This window comes from Mytilus edulis, chromosome 3 (assembly GCF_963676685.1).
Source record: "Mytilus edulis chromosome 3, xbMytEdul2.2, whole genome shotgun sequence".
NCBI classification, from domain to species: domain Eukaryota; kingdom Metazoa; phylum Mollusca; class Bivalvia; order Mytilida; family Mytilidae; genus Mytilus; species Mytilus edulis.
The window spans coordinates 4,542,539-4,570,431 of record NC_092346.1 but is presented as its reverse complement, the minus strand read 5'-3'; the positions used below and the strand labels follow the sequence as shown (position 1 = coordinate 4,570,431).

The 27,893-nt window shown below is 31.7% G+C and overlaps 2 protein-coding genes across 4 annotated transcripts in view; one reads left to right on the top strand and one right to left on the bottom strand.

The window, feature by feature from the left end:
* LOC139515660 (uncharacterized) overlaps positions 1 to 15,096 on the bottom strand; it is a 207,419-nt gene extending 192,323 nt beyond the window's left edge. For all 3 annotated transcript variants that reach the window (XR_011662824.1, XM_071305289.1, XM_071305290.1), the window contains exons 1-7: positions 14,963 to 15,096; positions 8,144 to 8,258; positions 7,228 to 7,375; positions 6,001 to 6,215; positions 4,911 to 5,081; positions 3,707 to 4,077; positions 225 to 2,879 (exon numbers count right to left, since the gene is read on the bottom strand). Coding sequence is in view for 2 of the 3 variants with exons in the window: in XM_071305289.1 (XP_071161390.1) it covers positions 225 to 2,879; positions 3,707 to 4,077; positions 4,911 to 5,081; positions 6,001 to 6,215; positions 7,228 to 7,375; positions 8,144 to 8,200 (3,617 nt within the window). In the remaining variant the exon portion in view is untranslated. The remainder of the gene's footprint in view (positions 1 to 224; positions 2,880 to 3,706; positions 4,078 to 4,910; positions 5,082 to 6,000; positions 6,216 to 7,227; positions 7,376 to 8,143; positions 8,259 to 14,962) is intronic.
* Positions 15,097 to 15,128: 32 nt separating this feature from the next.
* LOC139515647 (DNA-dependent metalloprotease SPRTN-like) lies at positions 15,129 to 26,252 on the top strand. Its single transcript, XM_071305272.1, has 8 exons — positions 15,129 to 15,208; positions 18,553 to 18,631; positions 20,724 to 20,971; positions 21,559 to 21,667; positions 22,294 to 22,338; positions 22,628 to 22,702; positions 24,187 to 24,463; positions 25,057 to 26,252. Exons 3-8 carry the CDS (start codon positions 20,730 to 20,732, stop codon positions 26,211 to 26,213), a joined length of 1,905 nt encoding a protein of 634 aa, XP_071161373.1. The 5' UTR covers positions 15,129 to 15,208; positions 18,553 to 18,631; positions 20,724 to 20,729; the 3' UTR covers positions 26,214 to 26,252.
* Positions 26,253 to 27,893: the final 1,641 nt, after the last annotated feature.

Genomic DNA, 27,893 nt, shown 5'->3' with positions numbered 1-27,893 from the left:
TGAAAATTAGGTAGTTGGCAATAAAAATAATTTTGGGACCAACATATTTTCTTAAATGACCACCAGGGGAAAAGTAGTCATTACATATCTTGGAAAGCCATTGGGACAAGGTAAAAAAACATTTAATGAATTAATCCTTGATTTTAACTTTTAGTAAAGTCCAATCAGAGTGAAAGATATAGGAAAAGGAGAAGGAATAACAAGTTTTTTATCCTTTATCTTACCTCGCTAATACTGCAGCATTTTTTGGCGCATGGCCAGGTGGTGGTTTAGGAAGACGATCAGCATCCGGTGGGTTTGGTGATAAACTTGACAGCTTGTCTTTAACATCTTCTAAATCTTTCGTTGTGCGATCCAATCGTGATGCAGATGAGGAACGTTTGACTTTAACCGAATTTGAACGCTTTTGATCTGCTGGCTTATCAGCTCTACTTAATCTTTCATTTAATGAATCACTTTTTAATTTTTCTTTCGATTCACTTTCTTTGGAATCTTTTTTATTTGATGTTTTTGATGAAGATATTCTAAGTTGTTCCTTAACTAATTTACTTGGATCTTCCAGTATAGGAGACATGGTATTTCTGACTAATTTACCGTCTTTTACCCCAAAATGAAGTTTATTGTGTTTTCTAACTTTCCCCCTTTGTGATTCAGATTTTAGACTAGAGATTACAGGCTTTGTTTCCTTTTTGTCTTTGTTTATTGCCTTATCGTCATGATGAGAACTATGTGAACTTTGTCGATCGGAATCAAGATTGTCTAAATCTATCTTAGCTCCACTATCAAATAAATGTTTCGCTGATTCAAAGTCATCTAGATCTAAATGATCATCCATTTCCATGATATTTATCGTCTGATTAGAAGACTTAAATTCATCTAAATTTAATTTTATTTCAATTGCAGGTTTCTTAGGTATCACAGGTTTAACTACCTTTGTCGGCAGTTCAACCTTTTTATGGACTAACTTTTCAGAAAGTTCTGTATTTTTCTTCATGACTTTTTCTAATGATTCATCTGTTTTGTTGACTAAATTTTCAACCGAGCCACTCTTTTTGCTGTTGACTTTATTTAACAACTCACTATTCTTACTCACAGCTTTTTCTAATGACTCAGTATTTTTACTAACGGTTATTTTTCTACTTTCATTATCTTGTTGTATTACAGGGAGTTGTCTTCTCTTTGGCGATGATGGGAGGCTATTTATAATTTCTAGACTAGTGGGTATGTGTAACTGTGGTCCAGGATTTGACAAGAGATTTGATAACGGTGACTGATATGATACATCAGTCACATGACCAACTTTGTCTGTCGGCACATTATCGTCTAAACATCTTAAAATAGAATCGGAAGTTTTATCAGTAATATGAATTCCACTATCATTATCACTAGTTTTCACTGGTTTTAAAGTGTCTGTAATATCAAGTTTGACTGGATTAATTGTTTTATCAACAGATATTTTTGGTTTTGTACTAGGCTCCGAATGTTTACCTATAGAATTGAAATCTAAATTCGTACCGTAAGGATTAGAGGTAATTTGATCGGGTTGATCTATTGCACTTTTGTGTCGAGGAGGGGCAGTGACTTGTTGACTAGGTTTAATCTCAGGTTTTGGATCTACTGTATCAATGTCCGTTTGAGCAATGTCAGGCTTATCATTGTCAAACTTTACAATAGAAAACTTATCACTTTCCTCCAATAATCCCTTCATTATATTGTCTATTTTATCTAATTTATTCCCTTCACTTTCTGATCGTTTCATTTTAACACCTGAATTTTCTTCCCGTTTAGTTCCTTTCTTTGCTGGTGAACTGTCCCTTTTTGATTGTGGCGTTGGTGGCTTACCATACGGACCCACTTTAAACTGGCCTAAGGAAGGTAATAAACCCTCTTTAAAAGCCAGGGGTGATGACCTTCCTCCTTGTTTTAATAACGACATTAAAGTGTTTTTGTCTTTTAGAGCTCCTTTGCCGGGACTAGATTTCAATAAATGTCTATCACCAATATGTCCCAATGATGAACTAGTTTTCATATGTGAATCTTTTCTTTTACTTTGACTATCGCTTTCATTTAATTCGTCGTCTAAGAAATTCAGAGATCCTTTAAGAAAATCGTTATCATCCTGTAACACAAGAGAATTACGTAAAGCATTATCTGGACGCCATTCTTCCTCATCCCCTAAAGTGTTCATTCTATGTTTAGACAACTTTTTGGCTTTAGCATTATTATCACCTTCACTCTCATCATTAGAACTATCAGAGCTAGAACCAAAGGCTGACTGCCATTGACTAGCTACTGTTAATGGGGCTGCTCGGGTAGCATTCTCATCAAGGACACCATCATGTGTTTTATCTTCTGTTTCCATGACAGCAAAAGTAATGCCTGCCTTACTAATATGATCAATCCCAGAATCCCTTCTTTTACCTACAGTTTCATCCCTATGTCTATCATTATCATCAAAATCTACATCTTTTTCAGGCATGATCATAACTTTTTTGGCTGGTGTTATTTTCGGAACAATCTCTCTATTATCTTGTGTAATTTCAACATCCTGCTTTTGTTCCTCAACTTTGACTTCAGTTTTCATAATCTTATTCAACCGTTCAGCCAGTATATCAATATTAGTTTCAGGTTTGGCGATATTTTCAACGGTTTCTTCTTTAACTAATTCTTCCACTTGATGTTTTTCCTGTATCTCCAGTACGCCTCTCGGTTCCTGGTTTTCCATAATGCCATGTTCTTCACGTAGTTTGTTATCAATATTTTTACTATCGATGATATAATCTTTCATCTTCTTGTCCTCGACCTCATCCTGACTGAGATTTTCATCCATGGCTTCTGTTGCCCCATGTCCTGGTGTGTGAGGTCCTCCTGGCTGAAGCCTAAAATGAAAGATACAATGAAAATTTATATTTGTATATCTATTCTAAAGTTTCATTTGGACCATTAATTTTGGATTTATTTTAATTTGTTAATCATGTCAACACTAAATATTGTAGTTCTGAAAATATACCTTTTAAACATTGCATATATTTTTGACTGATATATATGTTGAAGTTTGTCTATTGGTTATTTGTGTTATTGGGTTGCTGTCTCATTGACATATGCCCAAAGATTTCTTTTCTTTTTTTTAAAATGTTTTAAAAGAGCTGTTCTTGAGATCCAGGAAAGGCATTTCAAAATGTCATCTTTTGATGGGAGTTTTTGTACAATGAAGTATTAGAATAATTTTATAGTTGATAATACAGCTGGTTACCCAATTTTCAAAGTGCATTCTTTGGGTATCATATATGTTTTAATAGAATGGCCTAAAGACTCAGGAATGAAAACTGTATTTATAGAGGGTTGCCTAGTCAATATCTTTAAATGAACCAATAAGATATAGATATTATAGTGCTATATGATCAAACAAAAATGTTTAAAACAATTTGTAGCCTTGCTCAAATTTTGGGTGCCATTGGCTAATGGACCCCGGCAAATTTCCATCCATTTTAAAGTACAGAACATGGGTACTTGGTTCATTAATATGGCTTCAAAAAAATGTCAGCCATGAGCTGAACTAAATTACACAAACAAACAATTATTACTTCATGATTGAAAATACATGTATTCAATGGTAGTCAATGAATAATAATGGCACTAACGCACTTACAACTAATTAAATAAAACATCGGTCAATAAAAAATCAAATATATATATATATATGTACCCCTGTCCATGTGTCTGTTTAATTCCTATCGGAGGTGACGTTGTTATCGTGGTAGCTACAGAACCATCAGAGTAGATCTTTTCCCAGTCGTAAGCATCCGATTCTTTAATTCCTTTACGTTTTATACACTGATCAAGTAATGTGTGTAACATCTGGTAGTCAGGTTTATCAAAGTATTCTAATTTACAAATGTGTTCAAGAAATGTGGCAAATTCATTCGGCATGTTTTTCAAAAGTGACGAGTGATCATATTTATCTTTCATTATGCCAACTTGTTCCTTGTCTTTGATCTTCCTCCACGGTAACTGGCCAGATAGAAATTCTACTAGCATGTAAAACAGTGACCATAAATCATCATGGCGGCCCATCTCCTGCAAATAAGAAAACAAAAAATTACAGGTTTTTCTGATTGTTTGATGCAGTTACTTTTCATTTTGATAGACAACTTGTTTTGGTGCTGACAATTATCCATAGCAATGTATTAACTTAAAACCATAATCAGTTGATCCTTCATATTTGGTGTTTTATACAGCTACATATGTTTTGTTTTAGCTAAAGGTCCTTCTAACATAAATACAATAACTACTGTAAAAGCAGAAATTTTCGTGGAGGATTTAATTTCGTTTATTTCGTGGAAAGAATATATCCACGAAATTAAAACCCCCACGAAAATTTAACTTCCATATAAAACCACTTCCAGTTTAAGGAAACCACGAAATTAAATCCCCATGAAATCTTACAGAGAGACAAAACCACGAAATTTTAACCCCACGAAAATTAATGTTTCTACAGTAATTTAAAGGCACTGTTTCTCCAATTCTTTTTTGTTCTTTTAAAGTATCTAAGTACTGATTTTCTACACATTTTAACTATTTGTTTGAAATGTAAGATTCTTTTTATAAGTCAGAATATGACAAACACAATTTTTTTTAATTGTTTTTAAAATTTGATTTTTTTTTAATTTTTACTAGTGAAGTGTTCTAAATTAATTTACAAGCATTTCAAATTCTACTTGACAATGCTTGATGATGGAATACCGTTTTTTTTAAATTAACTATCCATGATTTGAAATAACTGTATTTCACCAAATGTTTTTAAATTGTGACAATTTTTCACTCCTGAATTTCTGTACAAATACGAATTATTCACTACTGATTACGGTAGGTTCACAAAAGCAAAGCCAACAGATTTAATTTTTTTGTACCTTATTTTTGTGAGCATTAACAGAAGCATATCGGACAGTTCCCCTGAATCCTGCTGCTGTCCTAGGAGGTCGTACTTCTCCAGTGGCTGTCGTATACTGTCGTGCTAGGCCAAAATCTAACATAAACACTTTCTTACAATCTTTCTGGAGTCTTCCCATTGCAAAATTGGACTGTAAATTAAAATGTACTAATCAATGTATAAATAGTAGTAATAAAATCAGAACAGTTATGATTCTTCTATTAAAAGTAAAAGCTGTCTAAACTGTGTCTTGATTACACAAGTAAAACTACAATATTACTATATAAAATATTCCTTCAAAAGCATCTGTTTTCATCTCCTGTTTAAATTAAAATTACCCTGGAACTCTCATTATTCAAACAAATTTAAACCCCTGTTTGTGAGTCATCATGAATTGGTTTATTGTTATGGTATATCTGTTTTACAGGTGATGATGGATATGTTCCAACACTATTGGTGTAAAATGAGGAACATAATCTGCTTACCTTTCAAGAGCACCTGAGATCTTAACAATATTATGATTAGGTAAGTGTTGGTAAGTCTATAGTTTTCTATGATATGTTTTGTGTACTTTTGTTTGTATTTTCAGATTTGTTTTCTACGTTTTGCCATTGCATTGTTAGACTTATGAGTTTCATGACCCCTCTGGTATCTTTCATCTCTCTTCTATTAAGGTGGTACCTAACACTAGAGGGAGATAACTCTGTAAAGTCAGTTTAACGTTTTAATTACGTTGTGTTAAGGGAATATTAAGCTTCTCAATGATCAAAATTAGTGTTTCTCAAACTGCTATATAACCAGTGTAATTTTTCTGATAAAACGGTTGGTTCAAATTATTGAAATCTTTATAATTTTGTCAAAGGGTCAAAGTCAATACTTTGTCAAAATTTTATGCAAATTAAACGAGCCAAATTAATTTTAGTAAAAGTGTTAGGTACCACCTTAAGAATATCTATTTTTTAAGATTGACAGTATGTTTCTAGGCTTTAATGTCATGATCTAAACCAAGATTTAAATTAAAAAATTTCCCTGTTTCACCTATCCCTTTAGAAAGTGAACTTTAAACTTACTGGTTTGACATCTCTATGAAGGAAACCAACTTCATGTATTGACTCTATTGCCTTTAACATCTGTGCTCCCAGTCTCAGTGTAGTACTCAGTGAGAAACATCCACGAGATTGACTCCGTCTCAGCTCTGCTAAGTTCTTTCCTTGTAATGTCATAACTACATAGTTGTATTTGTCATTTCTACCACAGCCAATAAACCGACAAACATGATCTCGTCCTGTAAATAAAACAGTACAATGTTCTAATTTTTTTTATTAATTAAGTCCACTTAAGGTGGTACCCAACACTTTCACTAAAATTAATTTGGCTTGTTTAATTTTCTTAAAATTTTGACAAAGTATTTACTTTGACCCTTTAACCAAAATATATAAATTTCAAAAATTTTGAACCAACCATTTTATCAGAAAAATTACACTGGTTATATAGCAGATTGACAAACACCAATTTTGATCATTGAGAAGCTTAATATTCCCTTTACAACACAACGTAATTAAAACGCTTGGCTGATTTTACAGAGTTATCTCCCTGTAGTGTTAGGTACCACCTTAAGAATTCTGTGACACTATAGTATATATATATAAGCTACTAGCTTATTACAATCATTGATCTTTAGAATAACACCCTTTAGTTGTGACATTTTAAATAATCCCTGGAGTAACTTAATACAGCATTGTTCTTCAAAACTTTTTTTCAAGACAGTATTCAGTTTTCAACCAGATAGGATAAGTCTCTGTGTGAGTTGGTTTTTTTGTTTGGGGTAACAAGCACTGTCAAACGGATTATTACAATTTAATCTTATGTTGTGCAGTTATACCACTGTTTCAAGTTTTGGGAAAGTTAAGTTCTAGTGTAAATATTCAACACTGCCATGTTTTGTTTGTGACTGTCCATAGTCTAACTGTAAATCAAATGGCTGCTGTCCGTCATAATCTAATTTTCCTTTAACATGTTTAATATTTATCATAAATCAGGATATTGGTTTTTTTTCTTTGGATACATGAATGTTTATCATATCAGGCCTTCCAATAGTTTACGGTATTGCTATTACTAATTGACCTTAATATATAGTTACTATAATAATAAATCCACATCTTACAGATAAATTTAACTACACTTAAAGAAAGCATATAATTTTGAAACAATAAACTGGCTTTGAAGTAACTGAAGAATGTAATAATTTGTCAGTCATCAATGAAGGGTTTGTCTTTTAAACGTCATTGTTTTCTTACCCTGAAGCTTTTTTAATACAGCAACTTCCATTTTAAGGACTTGTTTTGCCTGTTGAGAAGATTCCAGTTTAAGGGCCACCGACTCTTTAGTAATCAGATCAGTTCCTTCGTAGATCTCTCCAAACCCACCACCACCAATCTTTTTGGTCTGGAAAAAAAAATATTATCATATTTGGTTCAGTTATCTCCCCTAATGACTCTTCTTCATCAACAACAATTTTCTTACATGGCAAAAATAATATTTACCTTATAATCATTGATAATGTGGATTCTCTTATTTTTGTTTGTATCATTTTTGTAAATTTATTTAAAAACATATTTTTGTATATAACTTTGAACTTTGGACATGTTGGACAAATCTTTTGTACTTTTTGATAATTTCTGGATACAAGTTTTTTGCTTCAATTATTCAAAATACCTACACATTCTTTAAACTTTGACTTATTTGATTACCTTAAGAACATTAAACATTACAGAAGCACATGAACATTTTTTTGGCTGAATTCAAGTAACTAGTAGACATAAAATTGAGAATGGAAATGGGGAATATGCCAAAGAGACAACAACCTGACCATAGAAAAAAACAACAGCAGAAGGTCACCAACAGGTCTTCAATGTAGCGAGAAATTCCCGCACCCGGAGGCGTCCTTCAGCTGGCCTCTAAACAAATATATGTTAGTTCAGTGATAATGAACGCCATACTAATTTCTAAATTGTACACAAGAAACTAAAATTAAAAATAATACAAGACTAACAAAGGCCAGAGGCTCCTGACTTGGGACAGGCGCAAAAATGCGGCGGGGTTAAACATGTTTGTGAGAACATGCATGACATGGTAGATATTCCAAAATCATTTAACCAGTACTTTTACCATGTTAATTACTTTATTTAGAATCTAAGGATGATGAATACTAACCACTTTCCATCTTTCTTTGATGACCACACCTGGAACAAGTAGATCTTCAGTGGTCATTTTGTCCCTACTGTTACACCTAAAGGTGTATTTAACCCATCTTTAAGATTTTGTGGACCTGAAAATAAAATACAATGTTACTTAAAATATGTTAAAATTCATTACTTTAACTCAATGTAGTTACTTACCTATAAAAGATGTGGCAGTTTGTTCAGCACTTTTTACATAATGTTTTCTTTACACGAAAATAAGGTTTGGTATGATTTCAAATAAAATTAACTATCCACAAGAGACCAATTGAGGTAGATTTTAATATATGTCATTGCATATTACATCAATTATTCAAATCTGATATATCATCTGAAAATCGGTTGTGTGTAACAAGTTTTTATTCTGTATCAGATTTTGTATCTTCTTTATCATGTTTATTCTTCTGTATATATCAGTGAATTTTGGAGTTGCATAAACTCTGTTCATCATGTTCATTAAATATATATGAATTTAAGAACATAATTTTCTCTTTCAGTTTTAAATTTACATCAAACATGTTTAAGATATCAAACTGAATGCATTATAAATGTAAAAAAGCTTAACATTTCAACCTAATATTTATATAGTCTAGAAACAATTTTTGTAATGCAAAGATTGTTTAATATCTATTTTTTTTAAATAAAATTAAGCATTTATTTCTAAATTAAATATTTTTTTTGTAAATTGTTCTGATTTTTTATTCTCAGTATGACTTAAACCTACTGAAATGAAAATTTATTACATAAAATGATTCTAAGGTGCAGCTGATCAACATGATTAAAGTCAAGAGATGAACAACAATGAACAATAGAATGACAAATCAGATTATCAAGAAAAAGTTTTTGTTTGATGTTGCCTACATCATGTACATACCCGTGCCTTGTAGAGTTTTGTACATGATGGTACGTAGGGATTTTTTATACCAATAATATAAACAGATAAGATACATCCATGTACATGTTTTAGACAAAAATCGAATTGACAAATTGACATTAGAGCTTTAAACTAAATAAACTTTGAAACCATAAATGTCATATTTTTTGGGGGTAGGCTGCTTTTTAGATGGGTAATTAGTACATGCAGACAACATCAAATAATCTTTATTTCATTAAATAGGCCTTGTGCTATAAATGTAAAGTTCTTTCTTTCTTGTACTGATGGGTTGTTGGTAATTTGTCAAATCTTTTGTGGTGTCTAAAATTCTAATTTTATAAATGCTTCTTGTCCCAATCTCAGTCTTCCTCTGTACTATTTATGCTAAGTCATAGTATTTTTCATCATTATGCAAATTTGTACTGCCCACAAGCTATTATAAGTACTTATCAGGACATTATCCAATTACTCATGAAGACAAACATTGAGAATCAATCTATAAATAAACCTGTCCATTGACATTAGAATCAATAAGGTTAATTTAGAACACCTGAAGAAATGGATCAATAATTAGTCATCATTTGATTCCAGTCTACACTGGCTGTGACACCAATATTACATAATTAATATAGTCTGATTTCACTTATTGTGGTGTCCCTTAGTTTATCATGATTGATGAATAATAAAGAAAATGAGATCATGATCATGATGGTAATTTCATTTGTATTTACAGTTGAAGATTTAAAAAAAATATTGATTGGTCATGTTGGTATTTAATTTTGTCCTGATTGCAAATTCATATATATAGTACAATTATGACACACAGATGCACAAATATATACAATGTACATATATATCATTTCTTGTAATACATTATTAATTAATGTTAGGTTGCTGTAATAATCATGTTAACAGCCCTTTAACATATTTAAAGCTTTTTAACATCTGTTTAATATGCATTTTCATCTAATTTAACTTTAATTTGGCAACCTTAATTTCAAAATAGAGGCTGATAAGAGCCTGAATTGCTTACCTAAAGGTAATTTAATTTTTTTTGTCATAATTGGCCTTCTGGTTGCATTTTTTTGTCGTTGAACATGGTTTTTAATCATGTTTATTTTTTATGCTTATGTTTTGTTATAACATGTACAATTTAGGCTGTTAGTTTTTTCAATTTAATTGTTTTAATTTTTTTATGTATAAATATTGGGGACTTTTATAGCTGACTATACAGTATGAGTTTTTTTTCATTGTTGAAGGTAGTATGGTTTTGTTGAATTGGATAAAACTACTTTATTTGAAGTTTTGTGGATTATATAAGTTGTCTTATTTGCAATTATACCACATTGCCTTATTTTTATATTATGGGTAATAACTTCATTTTACTTTCAATCTGCTTCATGAGCAAAATAATTTTCCCAGTTGCCTACTTAAATAAATGGGGAACGTGTCCATGGGACACAGATAGATTATGCCCACTCTTGCATATCATATACATGTAAAGTTATGAAGGGACATAATTAACTGAAGAACGGTAAAAGTGAGGCTACCCAAATTTGTTCTTGATCTGAGTTTTGTAGTAATAAGTATAAGTTTCATGACATGGTTGAGGCAAACTTAAGTTAGAGAACTGAAAAGATATATTCAGCAATTTTTTCCATTTGTAAAGCATTACTCTAGAACGATTAAAGTATGTAAAGTGACACCACCACAATTCAAAGTTGATTATAGCTAACTATGCGGTATGGGCTTTGCTCATTGTTGAAGGCCTTACGGTGACCTATAGTTGTTAATGTCTGTGTCGTTTTGGTCTTTTGTGGATAGTTGTCTCATTGGCAATCATACCACATCTTCTTTTTTATATTGATAGCTTGATGTATTTTGTGATAATAATTAAGCCTTGTCATTAAGTTTCATTACATTTGGTTGAAGCTAACTTACTATGTAAGAGAACAGAAACAAAAAATTCAGCTATTTTTCCATTTGTAAAGGGCACACCCCCAAAATTCAAACTTGAACTATATTTTGTGGCAATAAGTATTGTGTATAAGTTTCATAACATTTGGTTGAGGCTAACTAAAGTTAGATAACAGTTTACTAAAAATTCAGCAATTTTTCCATTTGCACAAAGGCATTACTCTAGAACAGCTGAAGTGACACCCCAAAATTCCAAACTTGATCTGTGTTTTATGGTTCAGTCTTTACAATGAAATGTTAAATCTACAGGCCCGGAGCTCAATTTTTGAAAATTTTTAGTTAGATTCTGTTGGCCTGTAGATATGATTTTTACAGGCCCGAGATCAATTTAACAAGCCTGGGCTGCCTGGGCTGCCACTCAGCGTGAAGACTGTGGTTATAAGCATTGTGTATAAGTTAATTAACATTTAATTGAGGCAAACTAAAGTTAGAGAATGGAAACAAATAATTAAACAATTTCTAAAGGGGTATAACTCTAAAACAGTTAAAGTGATGCCACTAAAATTCATACTTGGTCTGTGTTTTGTGGTTATCAGGGTAATAAGCAGTGTGTACATGTACATTTGTACCTAATGCAATAAAATGAAAAAAATTACATAGTCATGAAAGTTAAACTTTATATATCCATTATGTATTCAGATGTATATTAACTGAAGCTATTTATTGTGAAATACATAATTCATTAATCAATAATCATTGATATTTTTCTAGAAAAATATCGTAAATGTCATTATAACAAGAATGTGTCCATAGTACACAGATGCCCCACTCGCACTATCATTTTCTATGTTCAGTGGACCGTGAAATTGGGTAAAAACTTTAATTTGGAATAAAAATTAGAAATATCATATCATAGGGAACATGTGTACTAAGTTTCAAGTTGATGTAACTTTAACTTCATCAAAAACTACATGTACCTTGACCAAAAACTTCAGGCCTCTACAATAACTTTTTTTTCAACTTGTCCAGTAGGACAAGTACATACCAAAACTTACTTGTTCGAATGAAATTGTAACTTGTCCAAAAAAAATCTTAATATTAACCTTTTTTGCATTTCAAGTTGATTCAAGGAACAAAATGAATTAAAAAAATTGAACAGATTTTGATTTATATCCTTTGAAATACTTTTAAAAGATATGAGCCATGAACAACTGAATTTAGTTGTTTCACAGGACTTAGGTTCTAGTTTTTATCAATGCTAAAGTCTCATCATACTTTGCACATGAGGCACCATCTGATTGGCCTCTAAATGTACACTCATTGGATTTTTATCCTATTTTTTTAAAAGTTGAAAATTTTTTATTCAAATGCAATCAATAAAAAGAATATGAGGTATGATTGTCAATGAGACAAAAGACCAAATGACATAGAAATTAACAACTATAGGTCACTGCATTGCAAGATTTGTTTTTTTCTACATAAAGATCAAACATGATTTGATGATTTTTATGGTAAATAATTTCCTCATTCTTATTTAAAAAATATGTTATGGACATTGGTATTAATTATTATAAAGCAACAAAATAAGTTAGGAAAAGAAGTTCTGATTTGTCTTGGTCCAGAAATGTCTACTGCCTTGCCAAACTGTATATTAATCATGTCTATGAAATATGTCTCCTACAGTGCCCAACTGTCTATTAAACTTGGAGCCGAATCATTTCCGAGCTGGTGACAAACTGTCTTTTAAAGTTACCTTATCTAAAAAGTGCATGGTTGAATGGGATCGGTAAGACTGGTTTCTGAGAAAAGTGTGCTTTTTACCTGTTAAAAGTACTTGACAAAGAACCAGTTTTAAATTATCGATTGCAAGTCTGAGGGGTCTTGAGAAATACAAAGTTTCAATTAGTTTCAGTTTAAAAAGGAAAGATGTCAAACAAATCTTCTTTTCTTGTTTTTTTGTTAATAATTATACTTTGTTCATCAAAGTTGGATTAAAATTTATTTTCTGCGATTCTACTTGTCCCATCGGACAAGCTTGGTATAGCTTTTACTTGTCCGACCTTTTTTACCTCTGGTACCGGACAATCGGACAAGCATTATTGTCGAGGCCTGAACTTTAACCTGAATTTCGCACTATCATTTTCTATGTTCAGTGGACCATGAAATTGGGGTCAAAACTATAATTTGGCATTAAAATTAGAAAGATCATATCATGGGGAACATGTATACTAAGTTTGAAGTTGATTGGACTTCAACTTCATCAAAAACTACCTTGACCAAAAACTTTAACCTGAAGCGAACGGACACACAGACGGACGAACGAACAATTTTTAAATAAATAAGTCTTATTTATTTAAAAATTGTTCAATTGTTTACTAGTATAAGTACTCATTCCGATAGTCTTAGTCTCCTGCTCACCAACGATGAGTTGGAAGTGGGATTTCGAGTAAGATAAGTCCGTTTTGTTATGCACAAGCGCTAAATCCTAGAAATATATACAGAAAAAAATGTGAAAATGTTAATATAAAACATAGCTAATTTGAAAGATAAAAGAATTGATAAATTCATTACTTTACATGTCAATATGAACAATATATAATTTGAATTAAAAAATATTTTCAAAATTAATAATTGATAGTCATATTTATTATGAAAATAAAAAAATATATAGTCAATTATCATGATTATAATTTAATTTAATTTTTATTTGTATTTTTACCGAGTTTTCCTGTAAAATGAATGTGCGCAAATGTAATCAAAAGCTGCGCGCAAACATTTTAATCCCCAAACGTAGTGTGCCCAAAATAACAAATCAATAATTATAAGGATCGATCTGTTTTTGTAAATTTTGTCATTCTGGTTGGTCTTTGAATATTATTTTTAAAATATTAATTATAGTTATTGATATAATGTAATATATATATATATATGATATTTTTTTTAGATAATAATCAAATAAAAAAAGTTTTACAAACAAGTGAGAAAAACAATACAAAATTAAAACAGTTTAAGTTCTTAAAATAAATGATCATGAATATAAATATTAAATGCATCTAGTTTTAGACATACATTGTACATGACATATGAAATTTTATCTTATTGCTTTAAATTGTGTGCATACACTCAAACTTTATTTTTAGTCGTTTTAGATAATTCATATTTTTTGTTTCTGTTTCGAATGTTATTAGAAAATAACTTTCGCAGTCAAATTTTTTAAGCATTTTACAATTATTCAAATTCAGTATAATCTTATTATTTTAATGCACACTTACGTTGAGTTTCTATTTTTTCTAACTTATACATTACATACAAATAATTATAATCATTGTTAATTATTTATAATATAATATAATAACTGATAATTTTCGTGTATCTTTCAGGTTTCATTTCCCGATCATATGACAGTTTATTATAAAATCAGTTGCAGGTAATTAGCCTAGCTTACAAGGGCCAAATTGGCTATGCGACCCCACATGCGGAAATGCACAAACACTGCCTATTTACAACATGTACATACATGTAGTGTATGATTTCCAATGCATTAATAAATTTTAACATGTACATGATGTACATGTTGTTAAGCACAAGTAAGAATTCATTTCGATATACATGTACATATTCAAAACTTAAATTTCAAATATAAATAACCACAATAGATAGTCCAGATTGACCATGATTTTAAGGTATATATTCTAAATTGTCTAATTGAAGGGAAAAATCTGACTTGAGAATAGGTCTTTAAATAAGTAGAGAACCTGAGCGTTTGCTGAGTGAAAAAAGCCATCATACAATTCGTGATTTAAGAATTCGATGTGTAAATTTTCAATTACATCTTCAATGATTTTGGGTGTTTACAGTCATTATCTGTCAGTTCGACGTCTGCTGTGTAATTATTTTGTCTTAGTAACCATCTGCATGTCTTGTTCCGATCATTACATGCGTAATTTCAAGTAACCAAGGATAGTGTGAGTGTCAGACAGGGAGAAAACATTCATGTGTTACCTTATTTATATTAAATTTGTATTTTTGTAGATGATAAAGGTAAAACATCCTTTTTTATCACATCTTTTTGGCTGGTCACAAAACATTCCAATCCAAAAATCAACTTCCGGTGATATAATCAACACATAGAAAAAGTCCGAGAAATCCGATTTTTCACATTCCCGGAAGTTCTTCAGGCTTGTCCTAACTGTTAAAAAATGTACATAATGAACTTTTGAGATGCAGAGAACTTTTATAAATTTTCTGGTAAACAAACTATTTACATAAGTTAAAAGACGCTAAAGTTAATCATTTTGAAATAGCTTATTTTTTTTTATATTTGATGTACACATCCTGGAAATAAAGAAAAACATATTGGATAAAACAGCTGACAAACCTGAGTCTGAGATAGAAAACTTTATTTTAATTAGGCATAAAAGCACAGGCACTTGTTTCTATCAATGGGAAGACCAACTATCAATGTATATTTACAAGCTTTGGGAAGACCCACTATCAACGTTTATTTACGAGCTTTGGAAAGACGCCACTATCAACATATATTTACAAGCTTTGGGAAGACCCACTATCAACATATATTTACGTATGTGGTCTTCCCATGCATAGAATCAAGTGCCTGTGCATAAAAGAGGGTCTCATTAGGGGGTTCTGATCGCAAATCCCAGTTACAGTTTTGTCAGATTCCAGTATCCCGCTTACACTATGTACGTAAGCAATTTTCATATTTTTGTAATTTCCAGTGTTCAGCTAAACCACTAAACTTCATTTCCTGTTTTCATGGCACAATAATTTGACCGTCAAGTGTGACGATTTCAAAAAATCGGCTATCCTTCGTCACGCTTATACCCCAATGAGACCCACATAAAACCACAGGCACTAGACGTTCTGTCAATAGTATAAAAAATATTTATAAAAAATATTGGCAATTCTTCCAATTGCCAATATTATATGGACACTATTTTCTTCCAATTGCCAATATTTTTTATACTATTGACAGAACGTCTAGTGCCTGTGATAAAACATACAACTGGTGAGCCTTTTACTGAATTTAAAAACTTATACTAAACAAAGCATCATAAAATTGAGAAAGGAAATGGGGAATGTGTCAAAGCGACAACGACCCGATCATGCATACATGATATAAAATTGAAAATGGAAATGGGGAATGTGTCAAAGCGACAATAACCCGACCAAAGAGCAGACAACAGCCGATGGGTCCTCAATGCAGTGAGAAACTCCCGCACTGGGAGGCGTGCTTTAATAGCTGGCCCCTTAACAAAAATGTATAGTAGGTCAGTGATAATGGATGGCATACTAAACTCTAAAATATACATAAGAAATTAGAAATAAAAATCATATAAGACTAACAAAGGCCAGAGGCTTCTGATTTGGAACAGACGCAAAAATGTGGCGGGGTAAAACATGATTTTTGAGATCTCAACCTTCCACATATATACCTCTAGCCAATGTAGAAAAAACAAGCACACAACAATATGCACAGTAAAACACAGTTCAAAAGAAGTCTGAGTCTGATGTCAGAATAGGTAACAAAAGAAACTAAACAAAATGACAATGATACATAAATTAACAAAAGACTACTGACATGCTATGGCTCCAGACCCAATTAAATTGATTGAAAGTTATATCATCACCATAAAGTACAATCCCTTCCATTAAGGGTTTAGTATTATACCATCATAAAATATATATATGAGAAGAACATAATCTGTATCATGCCAACAACTGGTTTTAGAATAAATATGTTTATTTCCAATATGAAGATATATATACAATACACACATGACACACAACTGAATTAAGTCAAGCATTTGTACAGTAAGATCTACATGTAATAATTATAAGAGGTCTTACTATACACCTTATCACTACATATATATTTGGAAATCTGTCCCTCTTGACCCCGAGAATCAGCTGTCCTGCTTCAACTTTTGACATCATACAACAATCACTTTTCCACTGTGCCTCAGATATTTTCTATTATGATGTCAAAATTTTACAGGAACTTTTGTGATGTCCAGTTATGGCGGACAAAATAGCATAATTGCGATAAGGTGTATCTCTAATAAATTGATTATCCTTGATAAGCATGATAAGGAAGCAATAAACAGTTAGAAAATATTAAAATTTACTCTCATAAATTTTACCATCTACAATGTATATCCCCTTTTCATTGCTTTCTTGCAAATTAATCTTACTGTTTGTGTCATATGTGCATATGTATGTAATCAGAATCTTCCATAGATTTCATATCCAGTAGTAGCTGCGAAAATGTAGCTCTATTGTCCTTCGATTTTTTTTTGCATGGTCCCCAAATATAAAAAATCACCAAAAGGACCTTAAGAGCTACATGTACGTTTTCGCAGCTAATCCAGTAGTTAAAATGCTAAAACATAATTTCTTTTTGGTGTATCCATCGATCATGTCAATGTCAAAAATCTGCGTTTACTTGTTTATAACATTTTGAATAAAGGGGTGAAAAGATGTCACATATTTCCCAAAAAGTTTGCCAATACCAGAAAAGAATTTCAAGCTGTTGGAGTGATACCTTTTCTGAAACAATTAAGAAATCACATAAAAATCATATGTCTTTAGTTTCATTTTTAGCTCACCTGACCTGAAAGGTCAAGTGAGCTTTTCTCATCACTTGGTGTCCGTCGTCCGGCGTCCGTAAACTTTTACAAAAATCTTTCCTCTGAAACTACTGGGCCAAATTTAACCTGAACTTGGCCACAATCATCCTTGGGGTATCTGGTTTAAAAAATGTGTCCGATGACCTGGCCATCAAACCAAGATGGCTGCCATGGCTAAAAATAGAAGACAGGGGTAAAATGTATATTTTGGCTTATATCTTTAAAACCAAAGCATTTAGAGCAAATCTGACATGGGGTAATATTGTTGATCAGGTGAAGATTTATCTGCCCTGAAATTTTCAGAAGAATCGGACAACCTATTGTTGGGTTGCTGCCCCTGAATTGGTAATTTTAAGGAAATTTTGCAGTTTTTGGTTATTATCTTTAATACTATTATAGATAGAGATAAACTGTAAACAGCAATAATGTTCAGCAAAATAAGACCTACAAATAAGTCAACATGACCAAAATTGTCAGTCAACCCCTTAAGGAGTTATTGCCCTTTATAGTCAATTTTAACAACTTTTTTGTCATTTTTTGTAACTTGTACAAAAATCTTCTTCTCTGAAACTACTGGGCCAAATTTAATTAACTTGGCCACAATCATAATTGTGGTATATAGTTTAAAAAATGTGTCCGATGACCCCACCTACCAAACAAAATGGCTGACATGGCTAAAATTAGAACATAGTGGTAAAATGCAGTTTTTGCTTTATATCTTTGAAACTCAAGACATTTAGGACAAATCTTTCAAGATTTAAATGTCCATCAGAATAAGATCTATCCCCTCACAAATTTTCAGATGAATCATACAACCTGTTGTTGGGTTGCTGCCCTAAAATTGGTAATTTTAAGGAAATACACATCATCATGTGATCATATACAAAACAGAAACGTACTACCTTTTAAAATATTTAATACAGAATCTACCTTTGCTTTTAGGTAGCCAAAAGGTGTCAATGAGGAACTGGTGAGGTCTATGATACAAGTCCCTGGACCAGTCAATTAGTATTAAAAAAAGGTGAGTAATACTAATGTTTTCCCACTTGCATGAATGGAGAGATAAACTCTGAACACTAGTGCAGGACAGAAAATCAGAGTTGTCTTTCTTTGAGTTTGCTAAGTGGTATTTAACAAAAAAAATATGGTACAAAATTTAAACCTTTAAATCATATGTTCAATGGTAATCCTGCTATCGAAATTATAACTGTACAATAATTGGTTGACAAATACATGTAGCAAGTTTTAAATGTATGCATCATGGTGTATGTACAAGAGGTACTTAGGGAAGCAAGTTTAAGTTAACAAGTACCACCGTAAACTTGTACCACATTAACTCGTACCAAAAAAGTTAACTCGTACTAACATAAACTCATACCACTGGGAAGTTGTACCATTCAGAACTCGTACCACTGCAAACTCATACCATTAAAAATATATTAAAAAATATGAATGTTTTATGGTTTTTGTTGTTGTAAACTTATTAAAAATATAAAGTTGAAATACTTGAATTTTATACTGGATTCTTTCAATGAATAAAATTAGAAACATTAGAAAAGTACCCAAATCTATTCAATGTAACTGATTTGGAATGATTAGAAATTAAATCCAATAGTTATGATCAGTAAAAGTTTAAAAAAGAGTCTATTCAAGGGAGACAACAAAGCAAATCTGCCACGGTACGTAATGTCTATCCAATATACAAGGAACATTAGCTACAAATTGGCAGTCATTGTACTTTCAAATTATATACATTTTACAATCTTAAGAGGTATTGAGTGAAATTAAAGTATATATTCATCATTAAACACCATTTAAATGGCTTCACATAAGATGGTACAAGGTAGCAGTGGTACGAGTTTTCATTGGTACAACTTTTTTTTAGTGGTACGAGTTGAGGTTGGTACGAGTTAACAATGGTATGGGATAACTATAATTCGTATATAGTATCTTGCTTCTGTTGTGAGGAAACAGTTATCATGGTTATGTTAAAATAACTGTTTACCAATTGTTTAGGTTAACATTACAGTTTAATATGGGGTCCTCATACCTGCCAACTGTCACTATTTGTGGGGGATTTCCCCCATGGAGGCTCCCAAATTGAAATTTTGAAAGAGTAATTTTGTCCACAATTTTAAACAAAACTATTAATTTTACAATGAATTTAGGCTTATAAAAGTATAAAAAAAGCCAAAAAACAACATTAAAATGTATTTGAAGCCCCCCTTGAAGGTTTTTTAGGACTAAGACAGCCAATTTGTACGCAAAACCCCCCATGGCCATTTTGAAAAGTTGGCAGGTATGGGTCCTCATTGCTGTATGTGTTTTGGTCATGACTGTTGGTATCATTTAAAAACAAATTCAACCATGTGCATGTCAACAACATAAACAAGTTGGATGGAAAATAACTTTTATGCTAATATTCATTGTTAAATTGCAGGGTAAATAATTAAAGCAACATTGGTAACAGTGTCGGAAAATATATAATTTATTTATGTCCGCTATTCATCAAGAGAATAGCTCCACTAGCCTCCCTTTTCTTCCTTTTATTAAAGGGCGTTAAATAATTTTTATAGGTTTTTCTTCAAATTTTCTTCTAAAATGGTTCTTTTAAGAAATGCTTTAAAAAATCTAGTCTCCCAAAGCTTACTCTTTGAAACTATTTCAATCAGAATTGTTTTTGATTTGTTTGCCTCTTTTTAAGTATAATTGGGGTGTGAAACATGAGACATGTTTTCTTTGTTTGATTTATATTCATACAAAGATGTTAATGTAATTGTTTGATCAATGATCTAACATTGACACACTGACCACTTCAGCACCATATATGATGATTGTAAGTTCATAAAGTTAAGAATGCTTTGTAAAACGGTGGCCAGGACTTTATCCAATGTAGAGATCATACATCATGTACATTTCTGTATCCACAGTGAGAAATATTGAACAGTATTACAAATTTTGTTACTTACAGAATATTGATTCCAAAACATGGTTTTTATATTTCACAAAATTCCCAGAGCTGTAAGGCATATAAGGAGGAACAATTAATACCATGTACCAGCATAATATTATATGGTAATACTAATAGATTATCTATTTTTTTTATTTTGTAGAACGAGATGAACTTTATTGATGATGATTTTTTATTGGCACTTGAGCTACAAGAACAATTGGATCGTGATTCATGGCAGCCCTCACAATCAGCATCTAAACCTGGTGCTAACCTGTCTATAGTGGACGAAAGCTGGGAAACAATTGACCCTAATCCTGACATCAGGGAACTCTTCTTACAATTTAATGAAGAATTCTTCTGGGGGAGATTAGCAGGAATAGAAGTAAAATGGAGCCCAAGAATGACCCTGTAAGTACACTTGTGGAATGTTAGTTTGAGAGGGTATTAACCCTGTCTCATATATCAAAGTTCTGTCATACTGCCATGAAAGTATTGTTTTATGTGATTATAATACTGTGGATTCATTATTTTTCGTTAGATACCAATTTTCATGTGGTATTAGTGCCAATGAGACAACTCCCCATCCAAGTCCTAATTTGTAAAAGTAAACCATTATAGGTCAAAGTACGGTCTCACATTGAACAGCAAGCTTTAATATAAAGAGCCCTTAAATGACTAGTGTAAAACCATTCAAACAAAAAACCAACAGTCTTATACACATAATGTCATCTTTTAAAAAAACAAGAAACACTTATGAACCACATCAACAAATAACAACCACTGAAACTATTTCATTTAATTGAAATGCAAAGTCAGATATATAGCCTTTATATCCTTACCTAAATTAGATTTGGAATGACATTTAACCATATTTCTGGTGAGTTGTCATTTGTCAAAGTTATTTTTGTCACTTAGACAGGGGTTCACACAATACTTTTTGGTGATTTTCAACTTCTCTATTTTCTTAATGTTTGTAATGAAGTTATATATTTCAGATGTGCTGGACTTTGTTGTTATGAAAGACGAGGAGGTTTATGTTCTGTTCGACTCAGTTCACCATTGTTAAAGTTACGACCTCGAAGAGATCTGGTAGAAACACTACTTGTAAGTTTATTATGTAAATTTAAAAAGATATAAAAAAAGAAGATGTGGTATGATTGCCAATGAGACAACTCTCCACAAGAGACCAAAATGACCAAGAAATTAACAACTTTAGGTCACTTATGTCTAGTTATAGAAGTAAGCCACAAAATCTGTTTAAATGAAATTTGTTCATGTTGAGTAAACAGAAATACAAAAATATATGTGACCTGAGAGATATCTAGCAAAAAAAATAACATTTATGTCACATTTTCAGGATTCAAGGCTGGTGGTTAGGCAGGTGGGACAGTGGCCCTGCAATAACTCAAACAAGCTTTGATAAAATCTTTTTAAATTAAGATATGCTCATATTGTTATTTCCTATGACCGTGATGACTGATCCATGAAGATCAAGTTGATTTTCATAATTTTAGCTTTTATCGTTGTTGAGTTGTAGATCTTTAAACCACAAACAGGGAAACTAAGATTGATTTTGTGCTTTCCATTTCTGAACCCTACAAAAATGTATTTATTCTTTTTACATGTTTTACTTGATCCTGGTTCAGGGTCGAGATTTGTAAATTTCATTTACATGCAGAAAAATCATTTCCTGTCAATCTTGTTGTTATCGATTTGTTTGTTTATTATAGCATGAGATGATACATGCCTACCTGTTTATTACAGATAATAATAAGGTTAGTTTTAAATTGTAATTTTAGATTATTTCCCAGAAAAAATGATGTCATCATACTTTGAATTGATTTATTTTGCATTCACTTTGAATCTATATAGTTTCTGATCTGCTTACAGTCTGACAGTGAGTTTTACAAATGTATGTAGGGTTAACATCAAATATATTTAGTAAACTAGTACAACAAAAAGGTAAATAAATTACACACTGTTAATGGAGATAAATGTTGTTTGTTGTTATGTATAAATGCTTGTATCATGTGTATTGTATTGATTTAATGTCTTTGTTTACAGGATCATGATGGACATGGACCAGAATTCCATAAACACATGTACAGGATTAATGATGCCACAGGGACTAAAATATCTGTGAGTATAGATATGTAATTAGGAGGCCATGTCATCATTTGTAAAGAATAAATAATTTGACAGTGAGTATCAATATTGATAATACCTATAAATATCAGCACTACAATTTTAAATCTGCAAATTTGGGGAAGCAAATTTTTGTTCTTCCATTGCTGGGATTCAAACTCAGTGCTATTGGGGTATAGAGAAAACACCACCTGCTTTGGGTCCTGTGCTCTAGACCACCTGGCCACCAACTGAACCAAAATTCAGCTTTCAGTGGCCTAGTCTATATATATATATTGCAGTTGGTATTTTTATGCCCCACCTACAATAGTAGAGGGGCATTATGTTGTCTGGTCTGTGGATCTGTTTGTCCATTTGTCGTACCGTCTGTCCGTCCGTAAGCTATTTGTCTGTCCGTCTGTTCGTCCCGCTTCAGGTTAAAGTTTCTGGTCGAGGTTGTTTTTTATGAAGTTGAAGTCTAATCCAGTTGAAACCTAGTACACATGTTCCCTAAGATATGATTTTACTAATTTTAATGCCAAATTGGAGTTTTTACCCCAATTTCACGGTCCACTGAACATAGAAAATGATAGTCCGAGTGGGCATCAGTGTACTTGGGACACATTCTTGTTTTTCTTTTTGTTTCAATTTCAAAGTTCATAAGAAGGATAAATCAGGGACCTATTATATGCTATTTTTAGCATATGAGCTATAACTGTCACTTGTCATGCTTGTGGTTTCTTCTGGATAAAGTTGTATTTGTAAACTGTAAAAGATTGTCCTACAAATATAAAATGAGAAGATCTGGTATGATTGCCAATGAGAAATTTACCAATGAGATATTTATCAAGCAGAGATTAAATGATAGAGATGCAAGCAAATATAGCTATATAGGTTACTGTTTGATATTCAACAAATAGCTAAAGCGATTCTGTTTATAACAAAACTTGAAATGACAAATTATATACATGTAATAATATAAACCTGATTAATGTGCAAAAACATAGACAACATGTTTATATACAAAATGTGGTAGGTTATACATTAACACCTTTAAGAATGCCTGAAATTATGTGATAATTTTTTAACACACAGGAGTATATATGTAGATTATATATTTCTGTTATGCTTTTTGTTCCTGCCAATTAACAAACACGACTGCCATGGCTAATTATAGAACATCAAGTTAAAGTGAAAGTAAGTGTTTAAAATCTGATTATGCAAAACTGCTCAGAATGTCTAGTTCTATCTAGAGGCCCTTCATGGGGCTGTCCAAGTAATCACATAATCACAAATATTCTTAATTTTTTTTTTAAACAAGATAATCAAATTATCAAAAAAACAGTCCTAGATTATCAAATAATCAAATAATCAAATAATCATGGAATACTTGGTCTGGTAATCAAATTAAATAATCACTATAAAACGACCAAGTAGTTACATAATCAAAAACCCAATTAGGAGGCTTTACACAACTTCCTTAACACAATTAATTACAGGTGTATCATAATTTCCATGACGAGGTGGACCATTTCAGACAACATTGGTGGAGATGTAATGGACCGTGTCAAAATAGAAAACCATACTTTGGTTATGTTAAGCGAGCCATGAACCGAGCTCCATCAGAGAGAGACCCCTGGTGGAAGGACCATAAGAACATGTGTAATGGAACGTATGTTAAGATAAAGGAACCAGACGGATATGGGAAAAAGAAGTCAAAAGATAAAAGTGAAAACAAGGAGAAGAATGAGACAAATAAGGAGAAAAAAGATACAGGTTTGTACTGACGAATTTGTTCTTGTAATAAAAGAAAAAATATAATTTCCAAATACTGTTCATTGAGTCAACCTTACACACAATAAGTTTGAAAAGAAATACCTAATTGTTTGTAGTCATCTGTTACTTTTGCTTCATTTCAGGATACTGTTATGTTAATTGGCTCATATCATTCATAAATCACAAATAGAAAAAACTTGTCTAACTATACTTGAACAAGTATGGGAAAAATCAGCAAACATCTGTTGGTCCTGTTTTTGGATTTGCATTGATTATAATACCCATACCTCATAATTAACTATAAAAGGCCCTGACTAAATGTGAAACAATTCTAATGAGAAAAATAATGGTCTGATTTACATTTATTAAAGTACATATGTTTTTCTTTTAAATTCCAAATCACAAATGTAAAATTCTTAAGCACCACAGGGTTAGAACTCACAACCTCGGTGTTGACTGGTTAGTGATTACAGTAGTAACTACTTAGACCACTCAGCCACTAAGGCCCCACACACACAAATGTTTAAGAAATTGTGTCAGATAGTTGAAGAGATGAGGATGTTGGAATTCATTTTATCATACATTTTTTTTAGATTTGGGTAAAGCAGGAAAGAAGACAAATCCTGACATCAGGTCATTTCTTGGTAAAGGGCAAAGTTTACAATCAGAAAGTTCACAGAAAAAGATGGTTATTAATGGTGTCTTGACAACAGTTAATAAATCTGATAAACCATCAACATCAAAGCTATATAACTATGATAATAAACCCAGTACTTCTAAGTCTTTTGTAAAGGACTCGCCTAAAAAAACTAAGTCTGTTGTAAAAGTCTCGCCCAAAAAGACTGTTAAGACAAGTGTTAACGCAATCACAACCTCAGGGAAAATATCAGATAAAGAATTATTACGCCAAAAAAAATTTGCCGAATTGATGTTATCGGACTCCGATGATGACGATCTTATTCTATGTGATGGGTTGGATAATAGCGAAAAACCTGATGAAAGTTTCAGTGCAGGATCAAACTGGAAATATGACAATACAGATGTCAAACAGAAGAATAATCTGAACAATTCTTTAAGTGAAAAAAGTTTAGATGAAAGTAATTATGATTCAAATTCTTCAGCAAATATGGATCATAATGAAAGTATTAAAACAAAGGATTTAATGACTCGGGTGAAATTTGGAAATAACCCTCAAGACAATGATAAAACGTTACCAAATTTAAATCATGACCCATTAAGTCAAATTAATAGAACTTCTTCAGTTTTTTCAGTGGACAGTGAGGTAGCTTCTAAAGTGCGCAGTGTCTGGGCAAATAAACACTTTGGGTCATCATTGAAAATATTAGATCCAAAAGCAGACAGTTCTACATTGATACCTAATAAATCACAAAGCCAGGTTTTAGGAAACAGTCAAAATAAATCTCAAGGTCATTCATCAAGAAACAATAATTTTCATGGTCATTCATCAGGGAATGGAAATAATACATCTCAAAGTTATCTCTCAGGAAACGGACAAAATAAATCTAAACGACATTCATCTGGAAAGAGATTATCAGGTGATGATATGACTGGTAGCAGGAAGAAACAGAAAATTGATCAGGAATCAAAAATCGATGACGCGTTTAGAAAAATAAACAACAAACAAAATGAGAATAGTGATCCTAGTAATGCTAACTGTCCTGTATGTAATCAATCTGTACCCTCTGTTAATATAAACCAACATTTAGACCAATGTTTAGGGATGAGCTAGTTTTCATATGTACATTTGCGTTTCTACCTCTGGCACTATTATTTAGCCTTACCGGACGCAATTACGACTGGACACAATTACGAACAATTTTTAATGTTTGCCCCCTTATATTATATTTATGCATGATAATTAATAAATGTTTCTATTAATAAAAAACACACTACATTACTTGTGTTTTCACGAAAAAAAAGTTTATGCGCACTTGGTTAATGTTGCAGACGACGAAAAATTAAGTTTGGTAAATGTCAAAATAATGACTCCCTCTCTTGGAAATTACATGAATAAAGCACACAAGCTAGTGCAAATTGCCTTCTTTTGTCATTATATAGATAGAAAAATATCTCCTGAATCTGTTCATATGTGTGATACCCTTTATCTTGCCCAAATAATCCAAAAATGAACGTTTTCTCAGACTCGGGTGACCCTGAGTATTGTCAAAAGAAAATAGTATTTTTATTGAAAAGTCCCGAGAACTCTGAAAGTAAAGGTTAAATATAAATTAAAATCATAGGTTCACTAACTGTAAAGAGAATTCAGTGCTTCTTAGACGAAAGAACTTGCATAAAAACAAAAAATCCGAATTATTTTCTTTTCAAAGAAAATTTGTTGTCACTAATTTCGTCTTCAACCACTGCTGAAGAATTTGACGTAAAATACCATATATTACACTTCTTATTTTCTTAGGAAATGTGTTTAAGATAAGATTAATGTATGTTTCATAAATTTAGATCGTTGTCATTGATTTTTTTCTGCCAGATATATAAATATAGTGCCGTTCGTAATTGCGTCCATATTGGGCTTGCCAGACCTATAAAACCAGGTCATGAAAATCTTACTAAAGTATCCCAACATAAATAGAAAATTATGTGTATTATGATTCAAAATGAAAAGCATTCATACATCTTTAATTCTATGGTACAAACAATTCAAGAAAAGTATTCTACAAAGAAAAAAAATAATTAAAGTTCAAAAATCGTTCGTAATTGTGTCCAGTGAGGCTACATGATTTAGTGTTATTGTGTATTGTGTACATTCCTGATCTATGAGATTGATGAACATGGGACAAAAATGCAATGTTAAATCTGAGTTCTGAATAAGGAGTAACAGTACTGTGTTTGAAGAGTTGTGGTTGTCATTTGCCAATTTGATAGTTACAAATTTGTAATCGAGTGGTTTTCCTGGTTATGTAGAACACAAACATTGACAACTAAAAACACTTCACCGGTTTCACATTCGTTTTTTATTACAATATTGAAAATATTTTTTTACAAAAGACCCTATAATGAATCATAAAATTATAAACATTGGTTCAAGAACCTGATAAATGTTTTTATCTGTGTTCTACACATCATCATGATCATGTTTAGTGGGATTAAATTTATTTACTTCAATATACAAAAAGTATGGTGGGGTGGGGGTACCCTTTTTTTAGTTCCCTCACAATGCTCACGGTTCTATTTTTCTTCAGCCATTTGTGTTTCTTTCATGGAATATTTTATTTGAAGTTTTTGCCACAGGTTGTGTTCATTTTAATTATACAAAAAGTATGTTTGAATACTGTCATGACTAGCAGTAGAAGGTTTGTTGATAAAACAAAAAGTATAAATCTTTTGTTTCATTTCTTGTACATTTTTGGAAAGAAATTTAAGTAGTTCATTTAGTTCTAGAACAAGTAGAATA

Bases quoted from the DNA above. Each gene is read 5' to 3' on its own strand.
- LOC139515647 (XM_071305272.1), top strand. From the start codon at position 20,730: ATGAACTTTATTGATGATGATTTTTTATTGGCACTTGAGCTACAAGAA. The intron at 22,703-24,186 runs GTGAGTATAGAT...AATTAATTACAG, and splicing joins CCACAGGGACTAAAATATCT to GTGTATCATAATTTCCATGA. The intron at 24,464-25,056 runs GTTTGTACTGAC...CATTTTTTTTAG, and splicing joins TAAGGAGAAAAAAGATACAG to ATTTGGGTAAAGCAGGAAAG.